This window comes from Procambarus clarkii, chromosome 7, assembly GCF_040958095.1.
Source record: "Procambarus clarkii isolate CNS0578487 chromosome 7, FALCON_Pclarkii_2.0, whole genome shotgun sequence".
In the NCBI taxonomy this organism is placed as follows: Eukaryota; Metazoa; Arthropoda; class Malacostraca; order Decapoda; family Cambaridae; genus Procambarus; species Procambarus clarkii.
Genome location: NC_091156.1, coordinates 50649445 through 50674577, shown reverse-complemented (window position 1 = coordinate 50674577; position 25133 = coordinate 50649445). Strand labels below are relative to the sequence as shown.

The following is a 25133-nucleotide window of genomic DNA, read 5'->3' as shown; positions in this document are numbered from 1 at the left end:
TCTGTGAGTGGGGGCTCCCCAGCGGATCCTCGCTCTGTCCTGGTGCCAGATGTGGTTCCTGCGGCGGTTTCGATTCGAAGCAGGGGCACCTGCTTCGGATCTTCGACGTTCAGTGGTTGCGGAGGTGCATCTGCAGCCGGTTGCTTCCATGGAGGCATTGGATGGTGCTGTTGGGGTGGCGTCTGCTTCTCCTGCAGATGGACATGTGCTTTCTGGGCTGTCGGGGTGGTGGTGTGTGAGCGTCACCTCTGGTAGTTTCCTCATTCCCACGTGCCTCTTCTCCTGCGCCGGTTCCGTCGTCCCCGCTGGATACCTCACGTGTAATGGAGTCTACCCTTCCGCCTGCTGTGTCTCTTTTTTCCCCGATTCCGGTCTCCTTGGATGGTAGTGGCTTTTTGCCCCGTGTTGTTAAGGCTGCTGTTCTGCGTGATCGTGCTGCCCCGGCTTTGGGGGCCGCCTGCCGTTGGTTCTTCTGGGGCTCCGCTTGCTGGGGGTGACAGCTCCGACGATCAGCGGCCTCTTTTTAAGCGCTGAGGTTCGGCTCGGGATGTGTCACCTCGCCGGACGTGGGCGGAGGAGCGTGATGCGATGGATGATGCTGCTGTGGACGACGCTGTGTTGCCTCCTGTGGTGCCTTCTGTGTTGGACACTGTGCCTCCTGCTGGTGGCTCTCCTCAGTGGGCGGTTGCCCCTGCTGACCGCGACCTCGTTGTGGTGTTGTCGAATGATGTACTACGGGATCCCCCTGCTCCTATTCCGGTTGGTGGGGTCTCTGGGGCGCCTGCGGTGCCGCCCTCCGTGGGACTTAGCGTAGATCGTAGTGCACGCCCTAGTGGACGGCCGGATGTGCGGCCCGCTGTGTGGCCTGGTGTGCTTCCTGGGGTGCGGCTCTATGACCGGCTTCCTTGGAAGAAACCCTTCCCTATCTTCCTCCCGTCCGGTGAGGAGGTCGACGGGTCTGGTGCAAATATGTGTGTGTTGAATCGGATGACCGAGTGCGTCCTATACCCTGGTGCCCTTCTACCATCTGGGTTCCGCGGGTGCGGTGTTTCATCATTGGCATGCCGGATTCGATGCCTCGGCCTACTGTGACTCCTGGACGTGCGATTCCTGAAACGGACCAACTTGTTTGGGATGCTTACTGCCTACGATTTCCGGCTCGGGAGTACCCGGAGAAGTACGAGTGATCCGTATGGTTGGTTTCTGACTGTGTTGTGCGTGTTGTTTCCCCAGTGCCTGCGTGCAGTATTGGGCATATATGTCTGTGCGTGTGTGGTGTGTGGATGTTTGTTTTTGGCTTCTGCGTGTTTTATGCTTTGCCTTGTTCTGTATGGGTGTTTGTGCTGTGGTTGTATGCAGTTGTGGGTGTTTGGTGTTCTTTCTTACCTGTATTTGCGCGCGCCCCATGTTTTGGGGTGGTGGGCGTATGGTGTGGGGTGGTGTGTGTGCGTTTTTATATCTATGTACTTGTCATTGCTTTCTTCTTTGTATATGTTTTCTGTTATTTGGGTTCTTATGTGTATTTATGGTTTTACTGTGTATTTGTTCTTGGTGTCCTCATTTGTGTCCGGTTCCGCTCCTTCTGTGCGGAGTCGGTCTGCCCGTGATTGTGTTTTCATTTCGTCCCCTGTCTGTTTTAGAGTGGTTTGATTTCTGTACGTGTGTTGTAATTTTTGTGTATTTTTTCTTGTACGTTTTTGTTTTTTTTCTTGTACATTTTTGGTATTGTCCTTATGTCCCTTATTTGTTGTATTGTGAGCATTCTCTGTCCCATGCTGTTTGTGGAGTCCTTGTTTGTGTCCTGTGTGTTTTCCTGTGACATCTTGTGTGTATATTATGTCTCTTCACTAGTGTTTGCTTTGTTTCCTGTGTAAGCCGGATGGTTTTGTTTTTATGTGTTGCTTTGTTTTTTGTTCCCAGTTTTTGTACTTTGTTTTTTTTATATATCAATAAAAAAAATGCTAATATACTGTCACACTGGCAATTAGCAATCACTTAAATTCGTTAAATTATTGTTTATCACAATAGATGAAACAATCAGCACCTCAGTACACTGTCAAACTGACGGTTAGCAATCAATGACAATAATGCTCTGCTAATTACACTACTGACTTTACTAATTACATTACTGACTTAACTGAATACGTTAGATGGCTTAAAATAATTAATCTGAAGGATTAGTTATCTCGTGTCACCAGACAAACCACTAACAAGGGGATCACTATATACCACTACACAATCAACACACAATTGACAATAATACTTGTAACACGGACAAAAGAAACAGATGAGTAACAGTCAGCAATTATTTGTCACTAGACACAACACTCAATGACTTACTCAATAACTGGATCTCTGTAAAAGGATAGAAACATAGTGTCACACGGGCATTAAAGATCAGTCAATTCAATACCTGCACTTAGACGTTAACAGCCTAATTCTCAATGTGTTATAGATCACTTGTATACACACACAACACGTCACCTGTCACTCTCACTAGTGACAGGTCAAGCACGGTTAAGAGCTGTCAAACAGATTACCACCCCCACCATCTCTTTGGACTTCTGACACAGAGGTATCCTTGCGAGCACACACTGATAATTCAGATTGAGTGGTTAACTGTACCACCATAATGACTCATACAGTACAATTACCCGGGAATGTATTTACATACAGATTGCACCCTGACATGCTCATACACACGGCTGCTGCTGTAGATGATGTCGACGTGGCAGGTAAATTGAAGAATTATAGTGAGAGGACCTGGCATTGAATTCTTCAGTGCTAGACTAGGTTCACACCTCCAACTATCAGATGATATTTCCAGGTGTTGGGTGTTGCAATAATGGGGGCCGGTCAGTCCCTCAGACACGACCATATGGGGTTTGTTCAAATGCAGCGTCACTAAACAGTTTATTTTACTTGAGGTATAATTGAGCCCTATACATCTCAACCCGGTGGTGGCACCTATACCTTAGATGCCCATACACTCTTCCCGTTTTCTGTCTGTTAAAGGCGCGATACACTGCTCCACTCGCCCTACCGTTTTCTGTTGGTGGTGCGCACGGCTCATGAACACATTACGAACACAAACCCATACCCACAGCCCAGGCGTAGTGAGGGAAGATGACCTTACACTCCCTCACTAGACTCCTGGTTCAACCTTAACGCCGAGTGGACATCTGGATGCCTCCTCCACCTGAGAGCCGCCGGATCACGTTTTGTTTTGCGATTTGGATTTAATACTGCCGTTTGGCGTCTCTATTCAACGGTCCTGTTGTAGGACACCTTTAGCACATATCGCCTTGGGTCACGGGATTGTCGGTAGATTATTTTTATCTTTTTTTATGTTATAGCTGCTTTCCCCGGCGGGTTGACAGTGTCTGACCCCTGCTTGGCTGAGAGGTTGGCCCTTAGTTGGTGAGACTTGGTGGGCTCCTGGTGGGCCCTCAGCCGTGTTAGGTGATTGGCTTCTGCTCTGTCAGAGAAAACTGAAATTGAAATTGAAATAAGTTTATTGATGTAAAATACACACAAAGGGATGAGGTAGCTCAAGCTATTCTCACCCCGTTCAGTACATCGTGTTAATACATACATAGACACACATCACAAACAATAAACATATTACCACACATTCTGAGATATAAACATATACATTTCCTCCTTCACAAGTAGTATGGTATCAGACATACACACAAATACTTTTATGACCTAGGTATACTGCATAGACAATTTGCATGAGACATACAGATAATTCAACAAAAAATAACAGTCTTGGTGCAAAATTCTTATATCTCTCAAGAATATCATCAACCTTTCCGTGTGACACATCCAGGCTATTTGTTCAGGAACAGTCCTTATCTCAGTGTTTCTATATACATTAATCAACGGACAATTAAGAACATAATGGGCAAGGGTGTGAGACCTTAACATACCACATAGTTTACACTTCGTGTCATTATCATGAACACCTATCCCATATTCCCAGTAATATTTGTACCCAAGCCTGAGCCGCATGTACACAGAGTCACTCCAAGCATTTCTCCTTTTACCATAAGTGAAATGGGTGTTTTGACATGTAGTGTTGCATGGTTAGACTTCTCTCATACATTATATCTCTCCTCTCCACTTCTGCCTCTGCCTGAATATTTCTGGTTTTGCTTCTTATTTGTCTCATTGTGAATTCACATTCAATGTCAACTTGTGGTTTTGATGTGGCACCTTTGGCCAAGTCATCCGCCACCTCGTTGAGCACTATTCCAACATGAGATGGAATCCACATGAATTTCACACTATGACCTTTCAGCTGTATCTCAGTTATCCTTTTCTTACAATCCTCAACTAGGGACATGAAGACTGGGTTTCGACTGTTTAAGGAATCAAGTGCTCCTCGGCTATCGACAAATACAAAAACATTTTTGTCGTCATGACGTACTTCCTCCAAACACGCCAGAATGGCCTGCAGTTCCACTTGTGTGGATGATATATAATTACTAAGTCAGAGTTCAGTTATCCTGTCCACAGTCCCAAACTCAGTATATTCCCTTATTAGGACACCACACCCTGCCCTGCCATCCTCCGCCACCGACCCGTCACAATATACATGTAAACTGTTGCCTCTTGGTAACCGAGATATCATGTTTCCATACAAACACCGTAATTGTCCCGGTTCATGATAAATCTTTTTCACCTTGAGGGGTACAATTTCGACGTCTATTTTCTGTACTTTCCAGGGAGCAGACCTATTACACTGGTGAGAGGGTTTACAGCAGTCAAGTACATGGTATTCCCTGAGGTCATGAGCTAATCCCCTCGTTTAGCGTGTCTCCCTCAGTTTCCTGGAAGTGTGTACGTCACTCAAGCAGGTCTGAACGCTCTGAAACAGCTTATCCTCTCCTTTTCTCTGCATGAAACGAATAGATACTCTAGCGTTAATGTCCCGGACTCTGTCACACACACTCTGTAAATTTAATTCCATTCTCATTATTTCAATCATTGCATTTCTTTGACATCCAAGAATAATCTTCATAGCTTCGTTCTGTATCAGCTCTATTTTTTTAATTCTGCCTTGGCCTGTGTAAGACAAAACGGGTGCTGCGTAGTCTATCAGGGACCGAACAGTGCTTATGTATAACATCCGCAAGATAGGTACCCCAACACCTTTACCAGAAAAAGCCAGTGCTTTTAGAGGATGCAGACTGGCTTTACATAGGGTGCTGATATGATTTATTTCAGCATTTTTACTCTCATATGTGTATCCAACATACATGCCCAGATACTTGTACTTCTGAACACGGCTCAGTTCCACACCATTTAGAGTTAGTGTTATATTTCTTCGTTTCCTATACTTATATTTGGTTTTGTCTGTATTTATAACTAAGCCTAACTTGTGACAGTGTGTACCAAGTATGTTAAGAGCAGTTTGAATTTTGTTCCCAGAAATGCCTTGATTACTTCTCCATTGGCTTTATCAAATGCTCCTTGTAGATCAACAAAAACTCTACAATTGTCATCCACATTAGACAAACACTTTAAGAGACAATCCGCAGTACTTCTGCCTTTGATAAAACCAAAGAGATTATTGGACATGTTATCACCTACAAGGTAGAGTAGCCAATTTAACAAAATCCTTTCCATCAGTTTACAAAAGCAGGATATTAAGGAGACAGGTCTGTAACCTCCGTTTGACTTAGGGATAGGAATGATGACAGCCTCTTTCCATTTTCTTGGTAACTTTCCCTCTCTATAACTCATATTAAACAAATCAAGTAAGGAACTAGGTTTCATACCGGCTAAATAATTAAGAATGTCATACGTTACTCCATCTTTCCCCGGAGCAGTAGAGCTGCCACTTTTTATAGCATCCAGTAGCTCATCGTGAGTTATCTCAGTGCATGCTACAGATCTTGTATTTAAGGCACATACAGTTACTTCATTTCTAATATTTTCCCATGACTCAATGGTGACTCTCGTGTCTTCAGGTAAGGACTCCATACCAGCAGCACTTGCCCATTTATCTACTAACTCATTAGCAACCTTCCCTGAATCTGAGTGAGCAATGAATTTGGTCTTACAACCCCTGAATTTATTTACTGCTTTCCATATGTCTTTAAGGTTCTTAGTATTACCAATGGACTGAGCAAAGTCTTGCCAGTATCTGTCCCGCGCCTCCTTTCTCACCTGACTGCATTCCCTAGCCACTTCCAACATTGTATTTTTCTCTTCATCCCTCATTCCATTTCTTAACCATTCTTTATGTGCACTCCGTATCATTCTCTCCCACCCTTTAACTTGCTGATCATTGGAATATTTAAATTTCTTAGGTCCATGCGTCTTGCTTCCCCAGCCCCCGTTATTTTCCCTCTGTACTAATTTCTCTATGTTCTCGACCATGTAAAATTTCTCTCGTAAAAACTATCAACGCAGAGCGGCGTGTATTGTTGATACTAATCTCTCATATTTTGAATAAAATAATTTTTCATATCTTTATTAATATTTAGCCTTTTCCTTTGAAAGAGGACTTGTTTTTTCCCCAGTGGTAATTCAACGTTCAAGGCAAAGTGGTCACTAAGTAGTTCCCGAACAACCCGAGCCTCCCCCATAATCCCCTGAGAGTTTAAAATGCAGGCATAGTCAAGCCGTCCTCCCCTGATGTGAGTTGGTTCATTGTTTCCCAAGAGACAGGATCTGGATGATCTTGTAGAAACTGTAACCACTTGACCCCATTAGCATTAATACTACCCACTGTCCCAAGGCTTGTGTGCCGAGCATTAAGGTCCCCAATGACCAGTGAAGGATTAGTATAAATGCAGTCAGGTAGATAGTTAGCGTCGAAGCAGTTCCTGGATACATACAGATTAACTACAATAAATTCCCCTTCCTTTAATGATAATTTAACACAGACACTCTCTATACCTTGCGTTTTTGATGGCGGTTCTACTAACTCTGCTGGTATGGAGTTCTTAACATAAATCGACGTCCCTCTGATGATATTTGTGGCGAAGATGTGAAACCCTTCATAGCCAATAAATTTCAATACGCCTTCATTCCTATCCCCTGTCTCCTGGAGAGCTACAACATCAATATCATTTCCCATCACATAACAATGAACATCTGTAACCCTGTTTCTTAAACCATTAACATTCCATGACAACACTTTCAGTCTAGGGTGATCCATTATTAATCAATTCACTGCCTAAGTCATCCCCAATAAGTTCACTAAATGATAGCCATACCTTTTATAACATCTCCCGCCTCCTCCCAAGTTCACCAGTAAAAGCGACATTGCGTTTCTCAAGAGATTTTTTCAGTCCTGTGACGTCCATTATTGGCCCAAATGATTCCTTCATTTTATGCGTAATTATATGGTTCTTTCTTTCACTACGACTATCATCATTCTCACACACTTCACTTTCCTTCATTTCATCACTCAGTATTTCATTATTGTCCTTAACCACTATATCCTGACTTTCCTTCACTGTTTTGTGACTTTCCTTGACCTCCTGAACGTTTAATGTCGCCTCGATGGATTCGATTCTCTGCCCAAGATTTCGGAGGAACTCACCAACTTTTCATAGTTCAGCCCACACCTCCTTGACCATATAATTATGGCCCTCTTTCTTAGCTACAGTAGCCACTTCACTCACCGTTACACTGTCACTGCCGGAGTCCTGAGTGTTGGTGTGGCTGCTTGTTGCTTGAACCTGACGAAGTAAAGGTGACTCCTTTACCCACGCATTCGTCCGGTTCACTGGCACTGTTTGGGGCAGACTGTTTTGCTGTGCTCCCGGTGTCTGGGTAAGAGCTCTTGCTTGCTCTGTAACATTCACCGGCCGGGGAACAGCCATACTCGACCTCTTGCTACACACAGCCGAGCTGGCAATGTGAACACCTCCACATTTGCTGCATTTGGGAACTATTTTCTCACCCAGATTAAGTCTGTTTCTACACACATTAGAGAGGTGAGACTTTCCGCAGAAACGACATCGTGGATCATGTTGACAGCTCCAGGATTTATGCCCCCATCTGCAGCATTTCAGGCATATTATGGGCTCTTCCACATACTTTGCTACATACCTGTAGCCAGCCCCGGTGATGAACACTCTCTCGGGAACTTCACCTCTCATTAGAGCCACCACCTGATTCCTAGCTTCACCTTTAATAAGGTGACGCTTGGCCCACACAAATCGTTGGTCGTCGAGGATGAATTCAGGGTCTAGAATCTGAGAGTATTTATAGATAATTACCTTCGTCAGCTTCTCGTTCTCCTCCGGTATTTCCATAACAATTCCTTCATATCCTTGCTGGGTAAGAAACACAACTGCCTCCATAGAACCTACCGTTAAGAAAGATCTGTTCACACCTTCCTTCAGCAGGAGCTCGAACTTGCGGTGTTCTCTTCCAAGTCTGATTGTCCACAGCAGCTTCTGATGATAGGCCAGAGTGCATGAGGCAGGGAAGAGAAGCCTCCATCTCCGCTGACCCTCACCTTCCTAACATCGTTCTGTCCGTTCGTCGACACTGGTTTGATCAGTCTCGGCGTCATTCTTCATTCTCTTGTCGTTTCCGCTATGTGTACTATTACTGTCAACACTACACCTTACATCCTGTCTTCTCCGTTTCTTCTGTTGCCTGGTTAGAACTTCTTGAAACTCACCCTCCTCGACTGACTGGCTGCTTTCTGAGTCCATGTGAATATTGCCGTGGGAAGTAGCCAGTTCTTTTGGTGACTGAGTCTCCATCTCAGTACCCAGCATGGTGGGGAGATGTGTAGAAGGCGATTAATACTAGTCAGTTTCGCTGTCTGTAGACTGAACTAAACACCAATACCAACTTCACTTCTAGTCGCGGAGCAGGTACTTCTTGACCCGACCGCGTCCCAGGTAAGATTGTCAGAGAACAATCTTACAATCTTACTTACTTACGTCAGAGAACAATCTTACACCACGGACAGTCTCCGTGGTGTAGTAGTAAGACACTCGCCTGGCGTTCCGCGAGCGCTATGTCATGGGTTCGTATCCTGGCCGGGGAGGATTTACTGGGCGCAATTCCTTAACTGTAGCCTCTGTTTAACGCAACAGAAAAATGTGTACTTGGATGAAAAAACGATTCTTCGCGGCGGGGATCGTATTCCAGGGACCTGCCCGAAACGCTACGCGTACTAGTGGCTGTACAAGAATGTAACAACTCTTGTATATATCTCAAAAAAAAAAAAAAAAAAAAAAAAAACACTGGATGACTTTTGCGTTTTAGCTGGAGGCTAAGCTTTTGGGTTAGCTATCCAGTATTCTCTGTGTGGGGCAGGGCTGGTGCTTGTTACCCTGAGGGACTCCTGGGCTCCCCAATCATCTACCTGTCTGCGTTTTCTTGCCGCGAGGCATATTAGTGTCCAGTGATTGACGTCACTCGTTTCTTGAATAGGCTTGGCGTTTCACCTTTCCGGGCTTTGCGATTAACCCTTCACGGGTACTCGGGGGGCGCATCGGATCCCATGATCGTCATCGCCCCTACATCAACAACAACAACAACACTCCCCACCACCCCATACACACGGGAAATACTACACATTCACAGTATGCCCAAAACCTAATGCACTTCTGGGATATTCCACACTTGATTGTCGCTCAGATTACTGGGCAATCACTCCCAATCAGACTCACAATTAACACTGAGTCACTACTGCTTAAATAGTATGCTCGATTTCACTTCTTCTATCACTCTGCTTCCTAGTCAAATAACACGTTCAGGTAAACCACTCTACTAGTATCGTACAGACGAGCACGTTTTCTGTGCTTGTCCCTTTCACCTTCGTTTCGTCCTTAAATATTTCTTCTAGTACTGAATTATAATCGACTGCTCCACGGAAATTTACCAAGGATCCAGTACTTGGCTTGTCTCGTGGATACAGAAAGTACTGGACTTCTAGACGTAGGAATAACCGGTTTTTCCCTATGCTCATCGGGATAGTAAGATCCTCCTCTGGTGTCTGAAGCCCGAATGGCGGCATTTCTACACCACCCAGAAATTGTAATTTCTCTGTGTAGTGAAGTCCGTTAGAGGTAGAACTATTTGGTTGACAGAGCCCCAAGTGCAGGGGGGCCTTGTGTGAAACCCCAATTAGGTTTCAGTGGAAGTCAGGGGATGCTCGTGAGGGCAGTAGTACTCAAGGATGCAATTCTTATTCCATGTAGTGGTACAGTTCACAAGAGCACGTCTGACAACATCCAGTTCGAATCTTCATCAAGTCCTTCGGGAATTTGTTCATTGATATATTTCGAATTGTGATTTCTCTCTGTATTGAAGTAGGGGCATCAGAGGTAGAACTGTTTGGTTGACAGAGCCTGAGTGCATGGGGGGAATTGTGTGAAACCCGGATTTGGCTAAAGTGGAAGCCTTGGAATACTCGATGGGGGTAGTAGCACTTCAGGTTGCAATTGTTATACCTTGCGGTGGTACTGTTGACTAGAGCGCGTCTGGGAACATCCAGCGCTTAGGTTCGAATCCTCAAGTCCCTTGTTAATTTGACTATTATTGTTATTTAATATGCACATTTATTTGTGATGTAGTGGCATACCGGCTAGAAGAGGGGTTTTGAGTTACACTCACAAGCCTCTTTATAAATCTTTTTGAAAAAGACTTATAAAGAGAATGTGTGTGTACACATTGTATGTGTAAGACTACTAGAAGTCAAGTTGAATGTGGCTGCGGAAAATTCTTATGAAAATAAACCTCATAGTTTAGTCATTATTAAAAGTGTATGTTATGAGGTTTCGAATAGTGCATTATGTTTTTATTTTTTTGTTATTATTTTTTTCTAAATGGTGTTTAACTTGAACTGTCATTACTTCTTCCTGAGGAAGGGAAGAGATAAAACTCTTTCCCAGGAAGAGATTTTTCTGACTACGTTCTTATTCTCTAGCCAGATCGAGATTGTGATATTAATCAGAATATTTGTTTATGATTTTTGTATAAGCGGCAATGCATTGTAACATTATAATCAAGTTTTATTTGTGCATTCAGATAAAATATACTGCCCAGGTGGGTTGGAGGGACATGATGATAGAAGCAGTTGAATGTCTATAACACGAAGAGCGAAACAGTCTGGTCTATATTTGCAGAAGGTCGAAACTGGAATCTACCGCGAGATTGCTGTTCTGCAGGAGAAAGGCCGCCTCTTATACGTTCCTCCATCACAGTTTGCAGAGATCATCGACACCTTGGTGAGGAGAGGGGACCACGTTACCATTCAGACGGATTCTGACATAAGGATTTATATGTCTCGCGATTTTTCTGCATCAGGTAATTTATAAAAGGGTGTTAGTGGGGCCGGAGTATGTATTGTGCGACTATTTTAAAGATTTGATGATTTCCAAACAATTCTTATTAAGATTCATCCATGTGATTTTCTACATGACGAGTGCAATGATGATAGTTATGTGTAGCGTATACATTTCCATTGATAATGAGTAATGAGAGTGAATATATGTTGATGGTTGTGTGTAATGTTGATGCTTACTGTGAAGATGGGTTTGTGAACTTTAGATACTTATAGTGATCAGGATCGTGTGTGTTGTGTATATATAGTGATGATAATCGTGTGTAGTGTACAGGATTATAGTGATGAGGATCGTGAGGAGTGAAGATGATTATGGTGATGAAAATCGTGAGTGTATTGTAGATGGTTATAGCAATGAAGATAGTTTGCAGTGTAGATGGTTATAGTGATGATGATTGGTTGTAGTGTTGATGGTGATTGGTTGTAGTGTTGATGGTTATGGTGATGATGGTTATAGCGAGGAGGATATTTTGCAGTGTAGATTGTTATGGTAATGAGGATCATGTGTAGTGCAGATGGGTATAGTGATGAGGATCATGTGTAGTGCAGATGGGTATAGTGATTAGGATCATGTGTAGTGCAGATGGGTATAGTGATGAGGATCATTTATTCACCTAGTTGTGCTTGGGAGGGGGTTGAGCTCTGACTCTTTCGGTCCCCCTCTCAACTATCAATCAATCAACTGTTTTCTTCACACAAAAACACACACACACACACAGTTCTTGGACCAATACTGTTTCTGGTATATGTAAATGATCTCCAAGAGGGTATAGATTCGTTCCTCTCAATGTTTGCCGACGATGCAAAAATTATGAGGAGGATTGAAACAGAGGATGATAGTAGGGGGCTACAAGATGACCTAGATAGACTGAGTGAATGGTCCAACAAATGGCTGTTGAAGGTCAACCCGAGTAAATGCAAAGTAATGAAACTAAGCAGTGGAAACAGGAGGCCAGACACAGGATACAGAATAGGAGATGAAGTACTTAATGAAACAGACAGAGAGAAAGATCTAGGAGTTGATATCACACCAAACCTGGCTCCTGAAGCCCACATAAAGAGAATAACGTCTGCGGCATATGCGAGGCTGGCTAACATCAGAACGGCGTTCAGGAACCTGTGTAAGGAATCATTCAGAATCTTGTACACCACATATGTAAGACCAATCCTGGAGTATGCGGCCCCAGCATGGAGCCCGCACCTTGTCAAGCACAAGTCGAAGCTGGAAAAAGTCCAAAGGTATGCTACTAGACTAGTCCCAGAACTAAGAGGCATGAGTTATGAGGAAAGGCTGCGGGAAATTGCACCTTACTACACTGGAAGACAGAAGAGTTAGGGGGGACATGATCACAACTTACAAAATCCTCAGGGGAATCGACCGGGTAAACAAGGATGAACTATTCAACACTGGAGGGACGCGAACAAGGGGACACAGGTGGAAGCTGAGTACCCAAATGAGCCACAAAGACATTAGAAAGAACTTTTTCAGTGTCAGAGTAGTTAGTAAATCGAATGAACTAGGAAGTGATGTGGTGGAGGCTGACTCCATACACAGTTTCAAATGTAGATATGATAGAGCCCAGTAGGCTCAGGAATCTGTACACCTGTTGATTGACAGTTGAGAGGCGGGACCAAAGTCCCAGAGCTCAACCCCCGCAAACACAATTAGGTGAGTACACACACACACACACACACACACACACACACACACACACACACACACACATAAGAGGATAACTCCCATGCTCCCATGGATCACATGGGAGCTCTCCCACTTCACTCCCACATCACCCACATGACTCCCACACACTCCCATGGATAAGGGAGTACCTAAGCAATAGAAAGCAGAGAGTTACAGTGAGGGGTGAGACCTCAGAATGGCGTGAAGTCACCAGTGGAGTCCCAAAGGGCTCTGTACTCGGACCTATCCTGTTTCTGATATACGTAAATGATCTCCCAGAGGGTATAGACTCATTCCTCTCAATGTTTGCTGACGACGCCAAAATTATGAGTAGGATTAAGACAGAAGAGGACAGCTTGAGGCTTCAAGAAGACCTGGACAAGCTGCAGGAATGGTCGAACAAATGGCTGTTTGAGTTTAACCCAAGCAAATGTATTGTAATGAAGATAGGGGTAGGAAGCAGGAGACCAGATACAAGGAATCATTTGGGAGATGAAATACTTCAAGTGTCAGAGAGAGAAAGACCTAGGGGTTGATATCACGCCAGACCTGTCCCCTGAAGCTCATATCAAGAGGGTAACATCAGCGGCATATGTTAGGTTGGCTAACATAAGAACGGCGTTTAGAAACTTGTGTAAGGAATCTTTCAGAACATTAAATGACACATATGTCAGACCAATCAGGTCCGCATACTCCATGTTGGAGTATGCGGCTCCAACATGGAGTCCATACCTAGTCAAGCATAAGACTAAACTGGAAAAGGTTAAAAGGTTTGCCACCAGACTAGTACCCGAGCTGAGAGGTATGAGCTACGAGGAGAGACTACGGGAATTAAACCTCACTTCGTTGAAAGACGGAAGAGTTAGGGGGATGATCACCACATTCAAGATTCTCAAGGGAATCGACAGGGTTGATAAAGACAGGCTATTTAACACAAGGGGCACACGCACTAGGGGACACAGGTGGAAACTGAGTGCCCAAATGAGCCACAGAGATATTAGAAAGAACTTTTTTAGTGTCAGAGTGGTTGACAAATGGAATGTATTAGCAAATAATATGGTGGAGGCTGACTCCATACACAGTTTCAAGTGTAGATATGATAGAGCCCAATAGGCTCAGGAACCTGTACACCAGTTGATTGATGGTTGAGAGGCGGGACCAAAGAGCCAGAGCTCAACCCCCGCAAACACAACTAGGTGAGTACAACTAGGTGAGTACACACACGCGCGCAGACACACAGACACACACACACACACGCACACATCTTAATCGACTTAGTTACAGTTCATTGATTGATAGTTTCATTGATAGTTGAGAGGCGGGTCGAAAGAGCAAAGCTGAACCCCCGCAAGAACAACTAGGTGAATACAACTATTGGTCCTCGTAGGTGCGCCTCCATAGCTCAGTGGCTAGAGCGCTGGTCTAGTAAACCAGAGGCCGGGAGTTCGATCCTCCCTGGAGGCACGCTGAAGGCTGCTACATTATTTTTTTTGTAGCTTCCAAGCGTTATCTGACAAAGAGTGTTGAGTAGACGGGACACCACGAGCGTAGCTCTCATCCTGTAACTACACTAAGGTAACTACACTTAGGTAATTACACACACACACACACACACACACACACACACACACACACACACACACACACACACACCGTACCTTGAATAGATAGAGCCCGTACCTTGTCAAGCACAAAACGAAGCTGGAAAAAGTTCAGAGGAATGCCACCTGGAAAGGCTGCGTGAAGTGCACCTCATGACACTGAAAGATAGAAGAGTAAGGGGAGACATGATCACTAACTAAAAAATTCTCAGAGGAATTTACAAGGTAGATAAACTGTTTAACACGGGTGGGACGCGAACAAGGGACACAGGTGGAAACTGAGCACCCAATTGAGCCACAGGGACGTTAGAAAGAACTTTTTCAGTGTCAGAGTAATTAACAGATGGAATGCATTAGGCAGTGATGTGGGGGAGGCTGACCCCATACACAGTTTCAAATGTAGATATGATAGAGCCCAGTAGGCTCAGGAATCTGTATACCAGTTGATTGACAGTTGAGAGGCGGGACCAAAGATCCAGAGCTTAGCCTACGTAAGCACAACTAGATGTGTTCAACTAGGTGAGTACATACACACACACACACTGTGTGTTTGTGTGTGTAACAAGGAGCCAGAGGGTAATGGTAAGGTTCGAGAAGTCGGACTGTCGAACAGTAACAAGTGGAGTACCTCAAGGATCGGTGCTGGGACCAATCCTCTTTGTAATTTACGTAAATGCTATGTTTACAGGAGTGGAATCTTATATATCAATGTTTGCAGATGACCCAAAATTAATGAGAAGAGTTGTGACAGATGGGGATTGTAGGATCCTTCAAGAGGACTTAAACAGGTTGCAGAGATGGTCAGAGAAATTGCTACTGGAATTCAACACGAGTAAATGTAAAGTTACGGAAATTAGATCAGGTAATAGGCGACCAAAGGAACAGTACACAATGAAGGGGAACTGCCTACCTGTAACGATTCGAGAAAGGGACCTGCGAGTGGACGTAACACCTAATTTAACTCCTGAGGCACATATAAATAGGATAACGACAGCAGCGTACTCTACACTGGTGAAAATTAGAACTTCATTCAGAAACCTAAGTGAGGAGGCATATAGGGCACTTTACACTGCCTACGTGAGATCAGTCTTAGAGTATGCCGCGCCATCATGGAGCCCCCACCTGAAGAAACACATAAGGAAACTGGAGAAGGTTCAGAGGTTTGCGACGAGACTTGTCCCAGAGTTACGAGGGATGAGATATGAAGAGCGTACGAAGGAACTGAACCTTACGACACTAGGGAAAAGAAGGGAGAGAGGAGATACGATAGGGACATATAAAACACTCAGGGGAATTGACAAAGTATAAATAGATGAAATGTTCACACGTAATAATAACAGAACGAGGGGACATGGGTGGAAACTGGAAACTCAGATGAGTCACAGAGATGTTAGGAAGTTTTCTTTTAGCGTGAGAGTAGTGGAAAAATGGAATGCACTAGGGGAACAGGTTGTGGAAGCCAACTCTACACATTCTTTTAAAAGTAAGTATGATAGGGAAATGGGACAGGAGTCATTGCTGTAAACAATCGATGGCTGGAAAGGCAGGATCGAAGAGTCAATGCTCGATCCTGCAAGCACAAATAGGTGAGTACAGTGATGAGGATCATGTGTGTATAGTATATGATTATAATGATGAGGATCATGTGTGTAGTTTAGATAGTTACAGTGATGTTCTATCCAACACCCAATACTTTATATTTTTAGGTATGAGATAATCGGGTAAATCAGTCTGTCTGTTTATTTAAAGTATTCAAGTATAAAGTATTGAAGGCTCACAACTGTAATGTCATATTGGCTTACCTATGTTCACAATGTGCCGCCTAATACAAGAGTAACAACCTGGTTTTGCTGTTAAGTGTCCTCTTGAACATTATCTACGCATAGATTCTGATTAATTTCAGCATAGTAGGACAGCTTGAATGTTTTGAATGTATATTTGTGTTTGCTCGCAAGAGCAATGGAAATGATGTAGCCCAGAAGAGAATGAAATAAAATCTGTAGGTCAGAATATAACAATACTCGTCATGAGGGTTTTCCACCAATAGAAAATTCGTAAAATTCCGGTCATCTTCCTGTAAGCCTACTGATGGAAAGCTGTCACGGGGCTAAATAATGGTCCAGGAGAGACCGAAACATCATCGTTTCTCCATGTTTTGACGTGGCAAAAATCGTCATGGGAGTCTGAGTGGGACCCTGGCACGGTGTTCCCTTTTAAATTCTGGCGAACGTAACCATATTATGTTCATCCCATACCCCAGACCATTCCCTCTGCCACCTTGGGTGAGGCTATCCCTCACCCGTGTGGCATCAACATCCACCAGACTAACAAACATTCTCCCTTATAGTATTGATCAATTAGAGGAGGTAACCTGCGTTGCTAGAGTCTGTCAGTCTCCAATCTGTCTATACACCCATCTATGTATCTATCTATACATATATGCATATATATGTTTCTCTATCTATTCATCCATCTCTCCACATATTAATATATCTAGCCATCTATCCGTCGTTCTCTCTATCACTTTATCCATCTATTAATCCATCCATCTATGTATTCATCCATCTATGTATCCATCTATTTATTCATCTATCCATCCATCTACTCATATGTCCATCCATATCCATGTATCCATCTACCTGTCTATCCGTCTGTACATCCATCCATCTCTCAAACAATCTGTCCGTCTATACATATATGTATCCAACCACCTCTCTATCCATCCATCTATACATCAATCTATCTATCTATCCATCCATTTATACATCCATAGATCTAATTATCTGTCCAACCATCTGTCTATACATCTATCTGTCTATCCATATATCTGTTTATCCATTCCACTAATCATCTCTCTTCCCATCTATTCATCAAACTATTCATCTATTATGTCGTCTGTCCATCATCTGTCTATACATCTATCAGCCTATCGATATATGTATATATATATATATATATATATATATATATATATATATATATATATATATATATATATATATATATATATATATATATGTCGTACCTAGTAGCCAGAACGCACTTCTCAGCCTACTATGCAAGGCCCGATTTGCCTAATAAGCCAAGTTTTCATGAATTAATTGTTTTTCGACTACCTAACCTACCTAACCTAACCTAACCTAACTTTTTCGGCTACCTAACCAAACCTAACCTATAAAGATAGGTTAGGTTAGGTTAGGTAGGGTTGGTTAGGTTCGGTCATATATCTACGTTAATTTTAACTCCAATAAAAAAAAATTGACCTCATACATAACGAAATGGGTAGCTTTATCATTTCATAAGAAAAAAACTAGAAAAAATATATTAATTCAGGAAAACTTGGCTTATAAGGCAAATCGGGCCTTGAATAGTAGGCCAAAAAGTGAGTTCTGGCTACTAGGTACGACATATATATATATATATATATATATATATATATATATATATATATATATATATATATATATATATATATATATGTTGTACCTAGTAGCCAGAACGCAGTTTTTGGCCTACTATGCAAGGCCCGATTTGCCTAATAAGCCAAGTTTTCCTGAATTAATATATTTTCTCTAATTTTTTTTCTTATGAAATGATAAAGCTACCCATTTCATTATGTATGAGGTCAATTTTTTTTTTATTGGAGTTCAAATTAACGTAGATATATGACCGAACCTAACCAACCCTACCTAACCTAACCTAACCTATCTTTATAGGTTAGGTTAGGTTAGGTAGGTTAGGTAGTCGAAAAACAATTATTTCATGAAAACTTGGCTTATTAGGCAAATCGGGCCTTGCATAGTAGGATGAGAAGTGCGTTCTGGCTACTAGGTACGATATATATATATATATATATATATATATATATATATATATATATATATATGTGTGTGTGTGTGTGTGTGTGTGTGTGTGTGTGTGTGTGTGTGTGTGTGTGTGTGTGTGTGTGTGTGTGTGTGTGTGTGTGTGTGTGTGTGTGTGTGTGTGTGTGTGTGTGTGTGTCGTACCTAGTAGCCAGAACGCACTTCTCAGCCTACTATGCAAGGCCCGATTTGCCTAATAAGCCAAGTTTTCCTGAATTAATATATTTTCTCTAATTTTTTTCTTATGAAATGATAAAGCTACCCATTTCATTATGTATGAGGTCATTTTTTTTATTGGAGTTAAAATTAACGTAGATATATGACCGAACCTAACCAACCCTACCTAACCTAACCTATCTCTATAGGTTAGGTTAGGTTAGGTAGCCGAAAAAGTTAGGTTAGGTTAGGTTAGGTAGGTTAGGCAGTCGAAAAAATATTAATTCATGAAAACTTGGCTTATTAGGCAAATCGGGCCATGCATACTAGGCTGAGAAGTGCCTTCTGGCTGCTAGGTGCGAAATATATATATATATATATGTCGTACCTAGTAGCCAGAACGCACTTCTCAGCTTACTATGCAAGGCCCGATTTGCCTAATAAGCCAAGTTTTCATGAATTAATGTTTTTTCGAATTAATGTTTTTTATATACTATTCAAGGCTCGATTTGCCTACTAAGCCAAGTTATCCTTAGTTTATATATTTTTCAATTTTTTTTTCTTATGAAATGATAAAGCTATCCATTTCATTAGGTATGAAATAATTTTGTTTATATTTGAGTTAAAACTAACGTAGATATATGACCGAACCTAACCAACCCTACCTAACCTAACCTAACCTATCTGAATATATATATATATATATATATATATATATATATATATATATATATATATATTATTAAATATGACCGAAAAAGTAAGATTAATAATTCTAACACGAATTTTCTCAATCTTTCGTACATTACGCTTCACTGTTGGAGGTAAATCAAAAATCACTTCTCCAAAATTCATTTTTATTTCTAGTCTGACGCGACACGGGCGCGTTTCGTAAAACTTATTACATTTTCAAAGACTTCACAAATACACAACTGATTAGAACGTATCTCTGATTTTATATCTACATTTGAGTGAGGTGGGAAGGGTGATGTGGCATTAACACAAGACAGAACAGGAGGGGATATTAATAGGGTATTAAAAGTATCAACACAAGACAGAACAGAAACAATGGGTATTGAATAGAAGTGTTTGTAGAAAGCCTATTGGTCCATATTTCTTGATGCTTCTATATTGGAGCGGAGTCTTGAGGTGGGTAGAATATAGTTGTGCAATAATTGGCTGTTGATTGCTGGTGTTGACTTCTTGATGTGTAGTGCCTCGCAAACGTCAAGCCGCCTGCTATCGCTGTATCTATCGATGATTTCTGTGTTGTTTACTAGGATTTCTCTGGCGATGGTTTGGTTATGGGAAGAGATTATATGTTCCTTAATGGAGCCCTGTTGCTTATGCATCGTTAAACGCCTAGAAAGAGATGTTGTTGTCTTGCCTATATACTGGGTTTTTTGGAGCTTACATTCCCCAAGTGGGCATTTGAAGGCATAGACGACATTAGTCTCTTTTAAAGCGTTCTGTTTTGTGTCTGGAGAGTTTCTCATGAGTAGGCTGGCCGTTTTTCTGGTTTTATAGTAAATCGTCAGTTGTATCCTCTGATTTTTGTCTGTAGGGATAACGTTTCTATTAACAATATCTTTCAGGACCCTTTCCTCCGTTTTATGAGCTGTGGAAAAGAAGTTCCTGTAAAATAGTCTAATAGGGGGTATAGGTGTTGTGTTAGTTGTCTCTTCAGAGGTTGCATGGCTTTTCACTTTCCTTCTTATGATGTCTTCGATGAAACCATTGGAGAAGCCGTTATTGACTAGGACCTGCCTTACCCTACAGAGTTCTTCGTCGACTTGCTTCCATTCTGAGCTGTGGCTGAGAGCACGGTCGACGTATGCGTTAACAACACTCCTCTTGTACCTGTCAGGGCAGTCGCTGTTGGCATTTAGGCACATTCCTATGTTTGTTTCCTTAGTGTAGACTGCAGTGTGGAAACCTCCGCCCTTTTCCATGACTGTTACATCTAGAAAAGGCAGCTTCCCATCCTTTTCCGTCACGTAAGTGAAACGCAGCACGGAACTCTGCTCAAATGCCTCCTTCAGCTTCTGCAGATGTCTGACATCAGGTACCTGTGTAAAAATGTCGTCAACATACCTGCAGTATATGGCCGGTTTCAAGTTCATGTCGACTAAGACTTTTTGCTCGATGGTACCCATGTAGAAGTTTGCAAACAGGACACCTAGGGGAGAACCCATGGCGACCCCATCTACTTGCTTATACATGTGCCCATCCGGGCTCAAGAAGGGTGCCTCTTTAGTACAAGCTTGGAGTAGTTTCCTCAGAATACTTTCTGGCATGTCAAGAGGAGTACAGGCTGGATCACGATACACTCTGTCGGCTATCATTCCGACAGAGTGACATGCCAGAAAGTATTCTGAGGAAACTACTCCAAGCTTGTACTAAAGAGGCACCCTTCTTGAGCCCGGATGGGCACATGTATAAGCAAGTAGATGGGGTCGCCATGGGTTCTCCCCTAGGTGTCCTGTTTGCAAACTTCTACATGGGTACCATCGAGCAAAAAGTCTTAGTCGACATGAACTTGAAACCGGCCATATACTGCAGGTATGTTGACGACATTTTTACACAGGTACCTGATGTCAGACATCTGCAGAAGCTGAAGGAGGCATTTGAGCAGAGTTCCGTGCTGCGTTTCACTTACGTGACGGAAAAGGATGGGAAGCTGCCTTTTCTAGATGTAACAGTCATGGAAAAGGGCGGAGGTTTCCACACTGCAGTCTACACTAAGGAAACAAACATAGGAATGTGCCTAAATGCCAACAGCGACTGCCCTGACAGGTACAAGAGGAGTGTTGTTAACGCATACGTCGACCGTGCTCTCAGCCACAGCTCAGAATGGAAGCAAGTCGACGAAGAACTCTGTAGGGTAAGGCAGGTCCTAGTCAATAACGGCTTCTCCAATGGTTTCATCGAAGACATCATAAGAAGGAAAGTGAAAAGCCATGCAACCTCTGAAGAGACAACTAACACAACACCTATACCCCCTATTAGACTATTTTACAGGAACTTCTTTTCCACAGCTCATAAAACGGAGGAAAGGGTCCTGAAAGATATTGTTAATAGAAACGTTATCCCTACAGACAAAAATCAGAGGATACTACTGACGATTTACTATAAAACCAGAAAAACGGCCAGCCTACTCATGAGAAACTCTCCAGACACAAAACAGAACGCTTTAAAAGAGACTAATGTCGTCTATGCCTTCAAATGCCCACTTGGGGACTGTAAGCTCCAAAAAACCCAGTATATAGGCAAGACAACAACATCTCTTTCTAGGCGTTTAACGATGCATAAGCAACAGGGCTCCATTAAGGAACATATAATCTCTTCCCATAACCAAACCATCGCCAGAGAAATCCTAGTAAACAACACAGAAATCATCGATAGATACAGCGATAGCAGGCGGCTTGACGTTTGCGAGGCACTACACATCAAGAAGTCAACACCAGCAATCAACAGCCAATTATTGCACAACTATATTCTACCCACCTCAAGACTCCGCTCCAATATAGAAGCATCAAGAAATATGGACCAATAGGCTTTCTACAAACACTTCTATTCAATACCCATTGTTTCTGTTCTGTCTTGTGTTGATACTTTTAATACCCTATTAATATCCCCTCCTGTTCTGTCTTGTGTTAATGCCACATCACCCTTCCCACCTCACTCAAATGTAGATATAAAATCAGAGATACGTTCTAATCAGTTGTGTATTTGTGAAGTCTTTGAAAATGTAATAAGTTTTACGAAACGCGCCCGTGTCGCGTCAGACTAGAAATAAAAATGAATTTTGGAGAAGTGATTTTTGATTTACCTCCAACAGTGAAGCGTAATGTACGAAAGATTGAGAAAATTCGTGTTAGAATTATTAATCTTACTTTTTCGGTCATATTTAATAATATATGTCTACAGGAAAGACTGCTACCAAAATATACTAATATATATATATATATTTATATATATATATATATATATATATATATATATATATATATATATATATATATATATATATATTTATATATATATATGTTTATCAATCTGTCCATATCTGTACCCATTTATCCATCCAACAATTCATCTGTCCGTCGAACTATTCATCTGTTACTACTTCACCTACCCATCCATCAATCTATCTATCCATCTATCTATTCATCTACTTATCCTTCTATCCAACCATTTATTAATTTATTCATATATATATATATATATATATATATATATATATATATATATATATATCCATCTATCATTCCAGATATCCATCTAGCCACTGTATATCTGTCTGTCTGCCTTTGTCACCGTCTTAAGCCAGCGAGGTGTTGCAAAAGTTGTGGTGGGGGTCTGAATGTGTCCTAGGCACGCTCTTCTAATGGCTGATTATAGCGACCCCGGGAATCCTATGTTCCTCCCGTACTCCAAACAAATACCTTTCTCAGTTTTGGCGAGGCTCGCTACAAGCGTCTGGCCTCCTACTTTAATCAGAAATTCTAAAGAAATGCAAAAATGATGTAGATAACGATACTTTATTATTTCCGTATGTTAATAAATTCTATGAAAACTCTTTTTATTCATTCATAGATCAATGTTATTTCTACGAGTCTAAGGAGGAGTATGAGCCTCTGATGCTTGCCATGGTGAGCCAGAAGGGAAATCCAATTGTATCATCAATGAGTAAAAGGTATCTAGGTTTTGTTAACTATCCCAGTTAATCATGTATTTATTAGGTTAATAAATAATTAGAACAGGTAATCATGTAATATCTATACTTAGCCACATCCTTCTTGGTTATATTCAGCTGCACCATCTAACTTGTATCCTCCAAAGATATTGACATGCGCAACGTAAGACATCTTTAACCATCAGTGCATATACGGCAGTAAAAAGAACATTTTAGAGTTAGTTTTCATTTATGTAAACATTTCTTTCTTATATATATATATATATATATATATATATATATATATATATATATATATATATATATATATATATATATATATATATATATATATATTTATTTATATATATATATATATATACATATATATATATATATATATATATATATATATATATATATATATATATATATATATATATATATATATATATATGTCGTACCTAGTAGCCAGAACGCACTTCTCAGCCTACTATGCAAGGCCCGATTTGCCTAATAAGCCAAGTTTTAATGAATTAATGTTTTTTCGACGAACTAACCTACCTAACCTAACCTAACCTAACATTTTCGGCTACCTAACCTAACCTAACCTATAAAGATAGGTTAGGTTAGGTTAGGTACGGTTGGTTAGGTTCGGTCATATATCTACGTTAATTTTAACTCCAATAAAAAAAATTGACCTCATACATAATGAAATGGGTAGCTTTATCATTTTATTAGAAAAAAATTAGAGAAAATATATTAATTCAGGAAAACTTGGCTTATTAGGCAAATCATGCCTTGCATAGTAGGCTGAGAAGTGCGTTCTGGCTACTAGGTACGACACATATATATATATATATATATATATATATATATATATATATATATATATATATATATATATATATATATATATATTAAATAAAGCCGAAAAAGTAAGATTAATAATTCTGACACGAATTTTCTCAATATTTCTTATGGTTCTTTTCACTGTTGATGGTAATTGAAAAATCAATTCTCAAAAATTCATTTTTATTTCTAGTCTGACGCGACACTTGAACGCATTTCGTAATAACTTATTACATTTTCAAAGACTTTAGTTTACACACACACAATTATATCCTGCAAACACTAAACAGAGTTTAAACAGCTTTATTTTATACCTGCATTTGGGTGAGGTCATATGTTACAACTGTTTTGGATGAGGTGAAAACAAACTTTCAACACAAGACAGAACACGAAATAATGGGTATAATATTTTGTAAGTTAAAGGGAAGAATGGAAGTAACTGCAGAGGGCCTATTGGCCCAAATTTCTTGATGCTTCTATATTGGAGCTGAGTCTTAAAGTGGGTAGAATATAGTGGTGCATTAATTGGCTGTTGATTGCTGGTGGTGACTTCTTGATGTGCAGTACCTCGCAGATGTAAAGACGCCTGCTATCGCTGCATCTATCGATGATTTCTGTGTTGTTTGCTAAGATTTCTCTGGTGATGGTCTGGTTGTGGGAAGAGATTATATCTTCCTTAATGTAGCCCTGTTGATTATGCATCGTTAATCGCCTGGAAAGAGATGATGTTGTCTTGCCTATATACTGAGTTTTTTGAGGCTTACAGTCCCCAAGTGGGCATTTGTAGGCATAGACGACGTTGGTCTCTTTTAAAGCGTTCTGCTTTGTATCTGGAGAGTTTCTCATGAGTAGGCTGGCCGTTTTTTTGGTTTTATAGTAAATCGTCAGTTGTATCTTCTGATTTTTGTCTGTAGGTATAACGTTTTTATTAACAATATCTTTCAGGACCCTTTCTTCCGTTTTATGA

General features: G+C 41.4%; 1 protein-coding gene and 1 non-coding gene across 2 annotated transcripts in view; both read left to right on the top strand.

Moving 5' to 3' along the window:
* The window catches only part of LOC138358228 (ionotropic receptor 93a-like), a 53304-nt gene that overhangs the window by 22039 nt on the left and 6132 nt on the right, over window positions 1-25133 (top strand). Inside the window, exons 3-4 of the mRNA XM_069315838.1 lie at window positions 11118-11298; window positions 23236-23335. Of these exons, the coding sequence (XP_069171939.1) occupies window positions 11118-11298; window positions 23236-23335 (281 nt within the window). The remainder of the gene's footprint in view (window positions 1-11117; window positions 11299-23235; window positions 23336-25133) is intronic.
* On the top strand, window positions 14408-14480 carry TRNAT-AGU (transfer RNA threonine (anticodon AGU)). The gene has a single exon. It is a non-coding gene; the product is annotated as a tRNA-Thr (tRNA).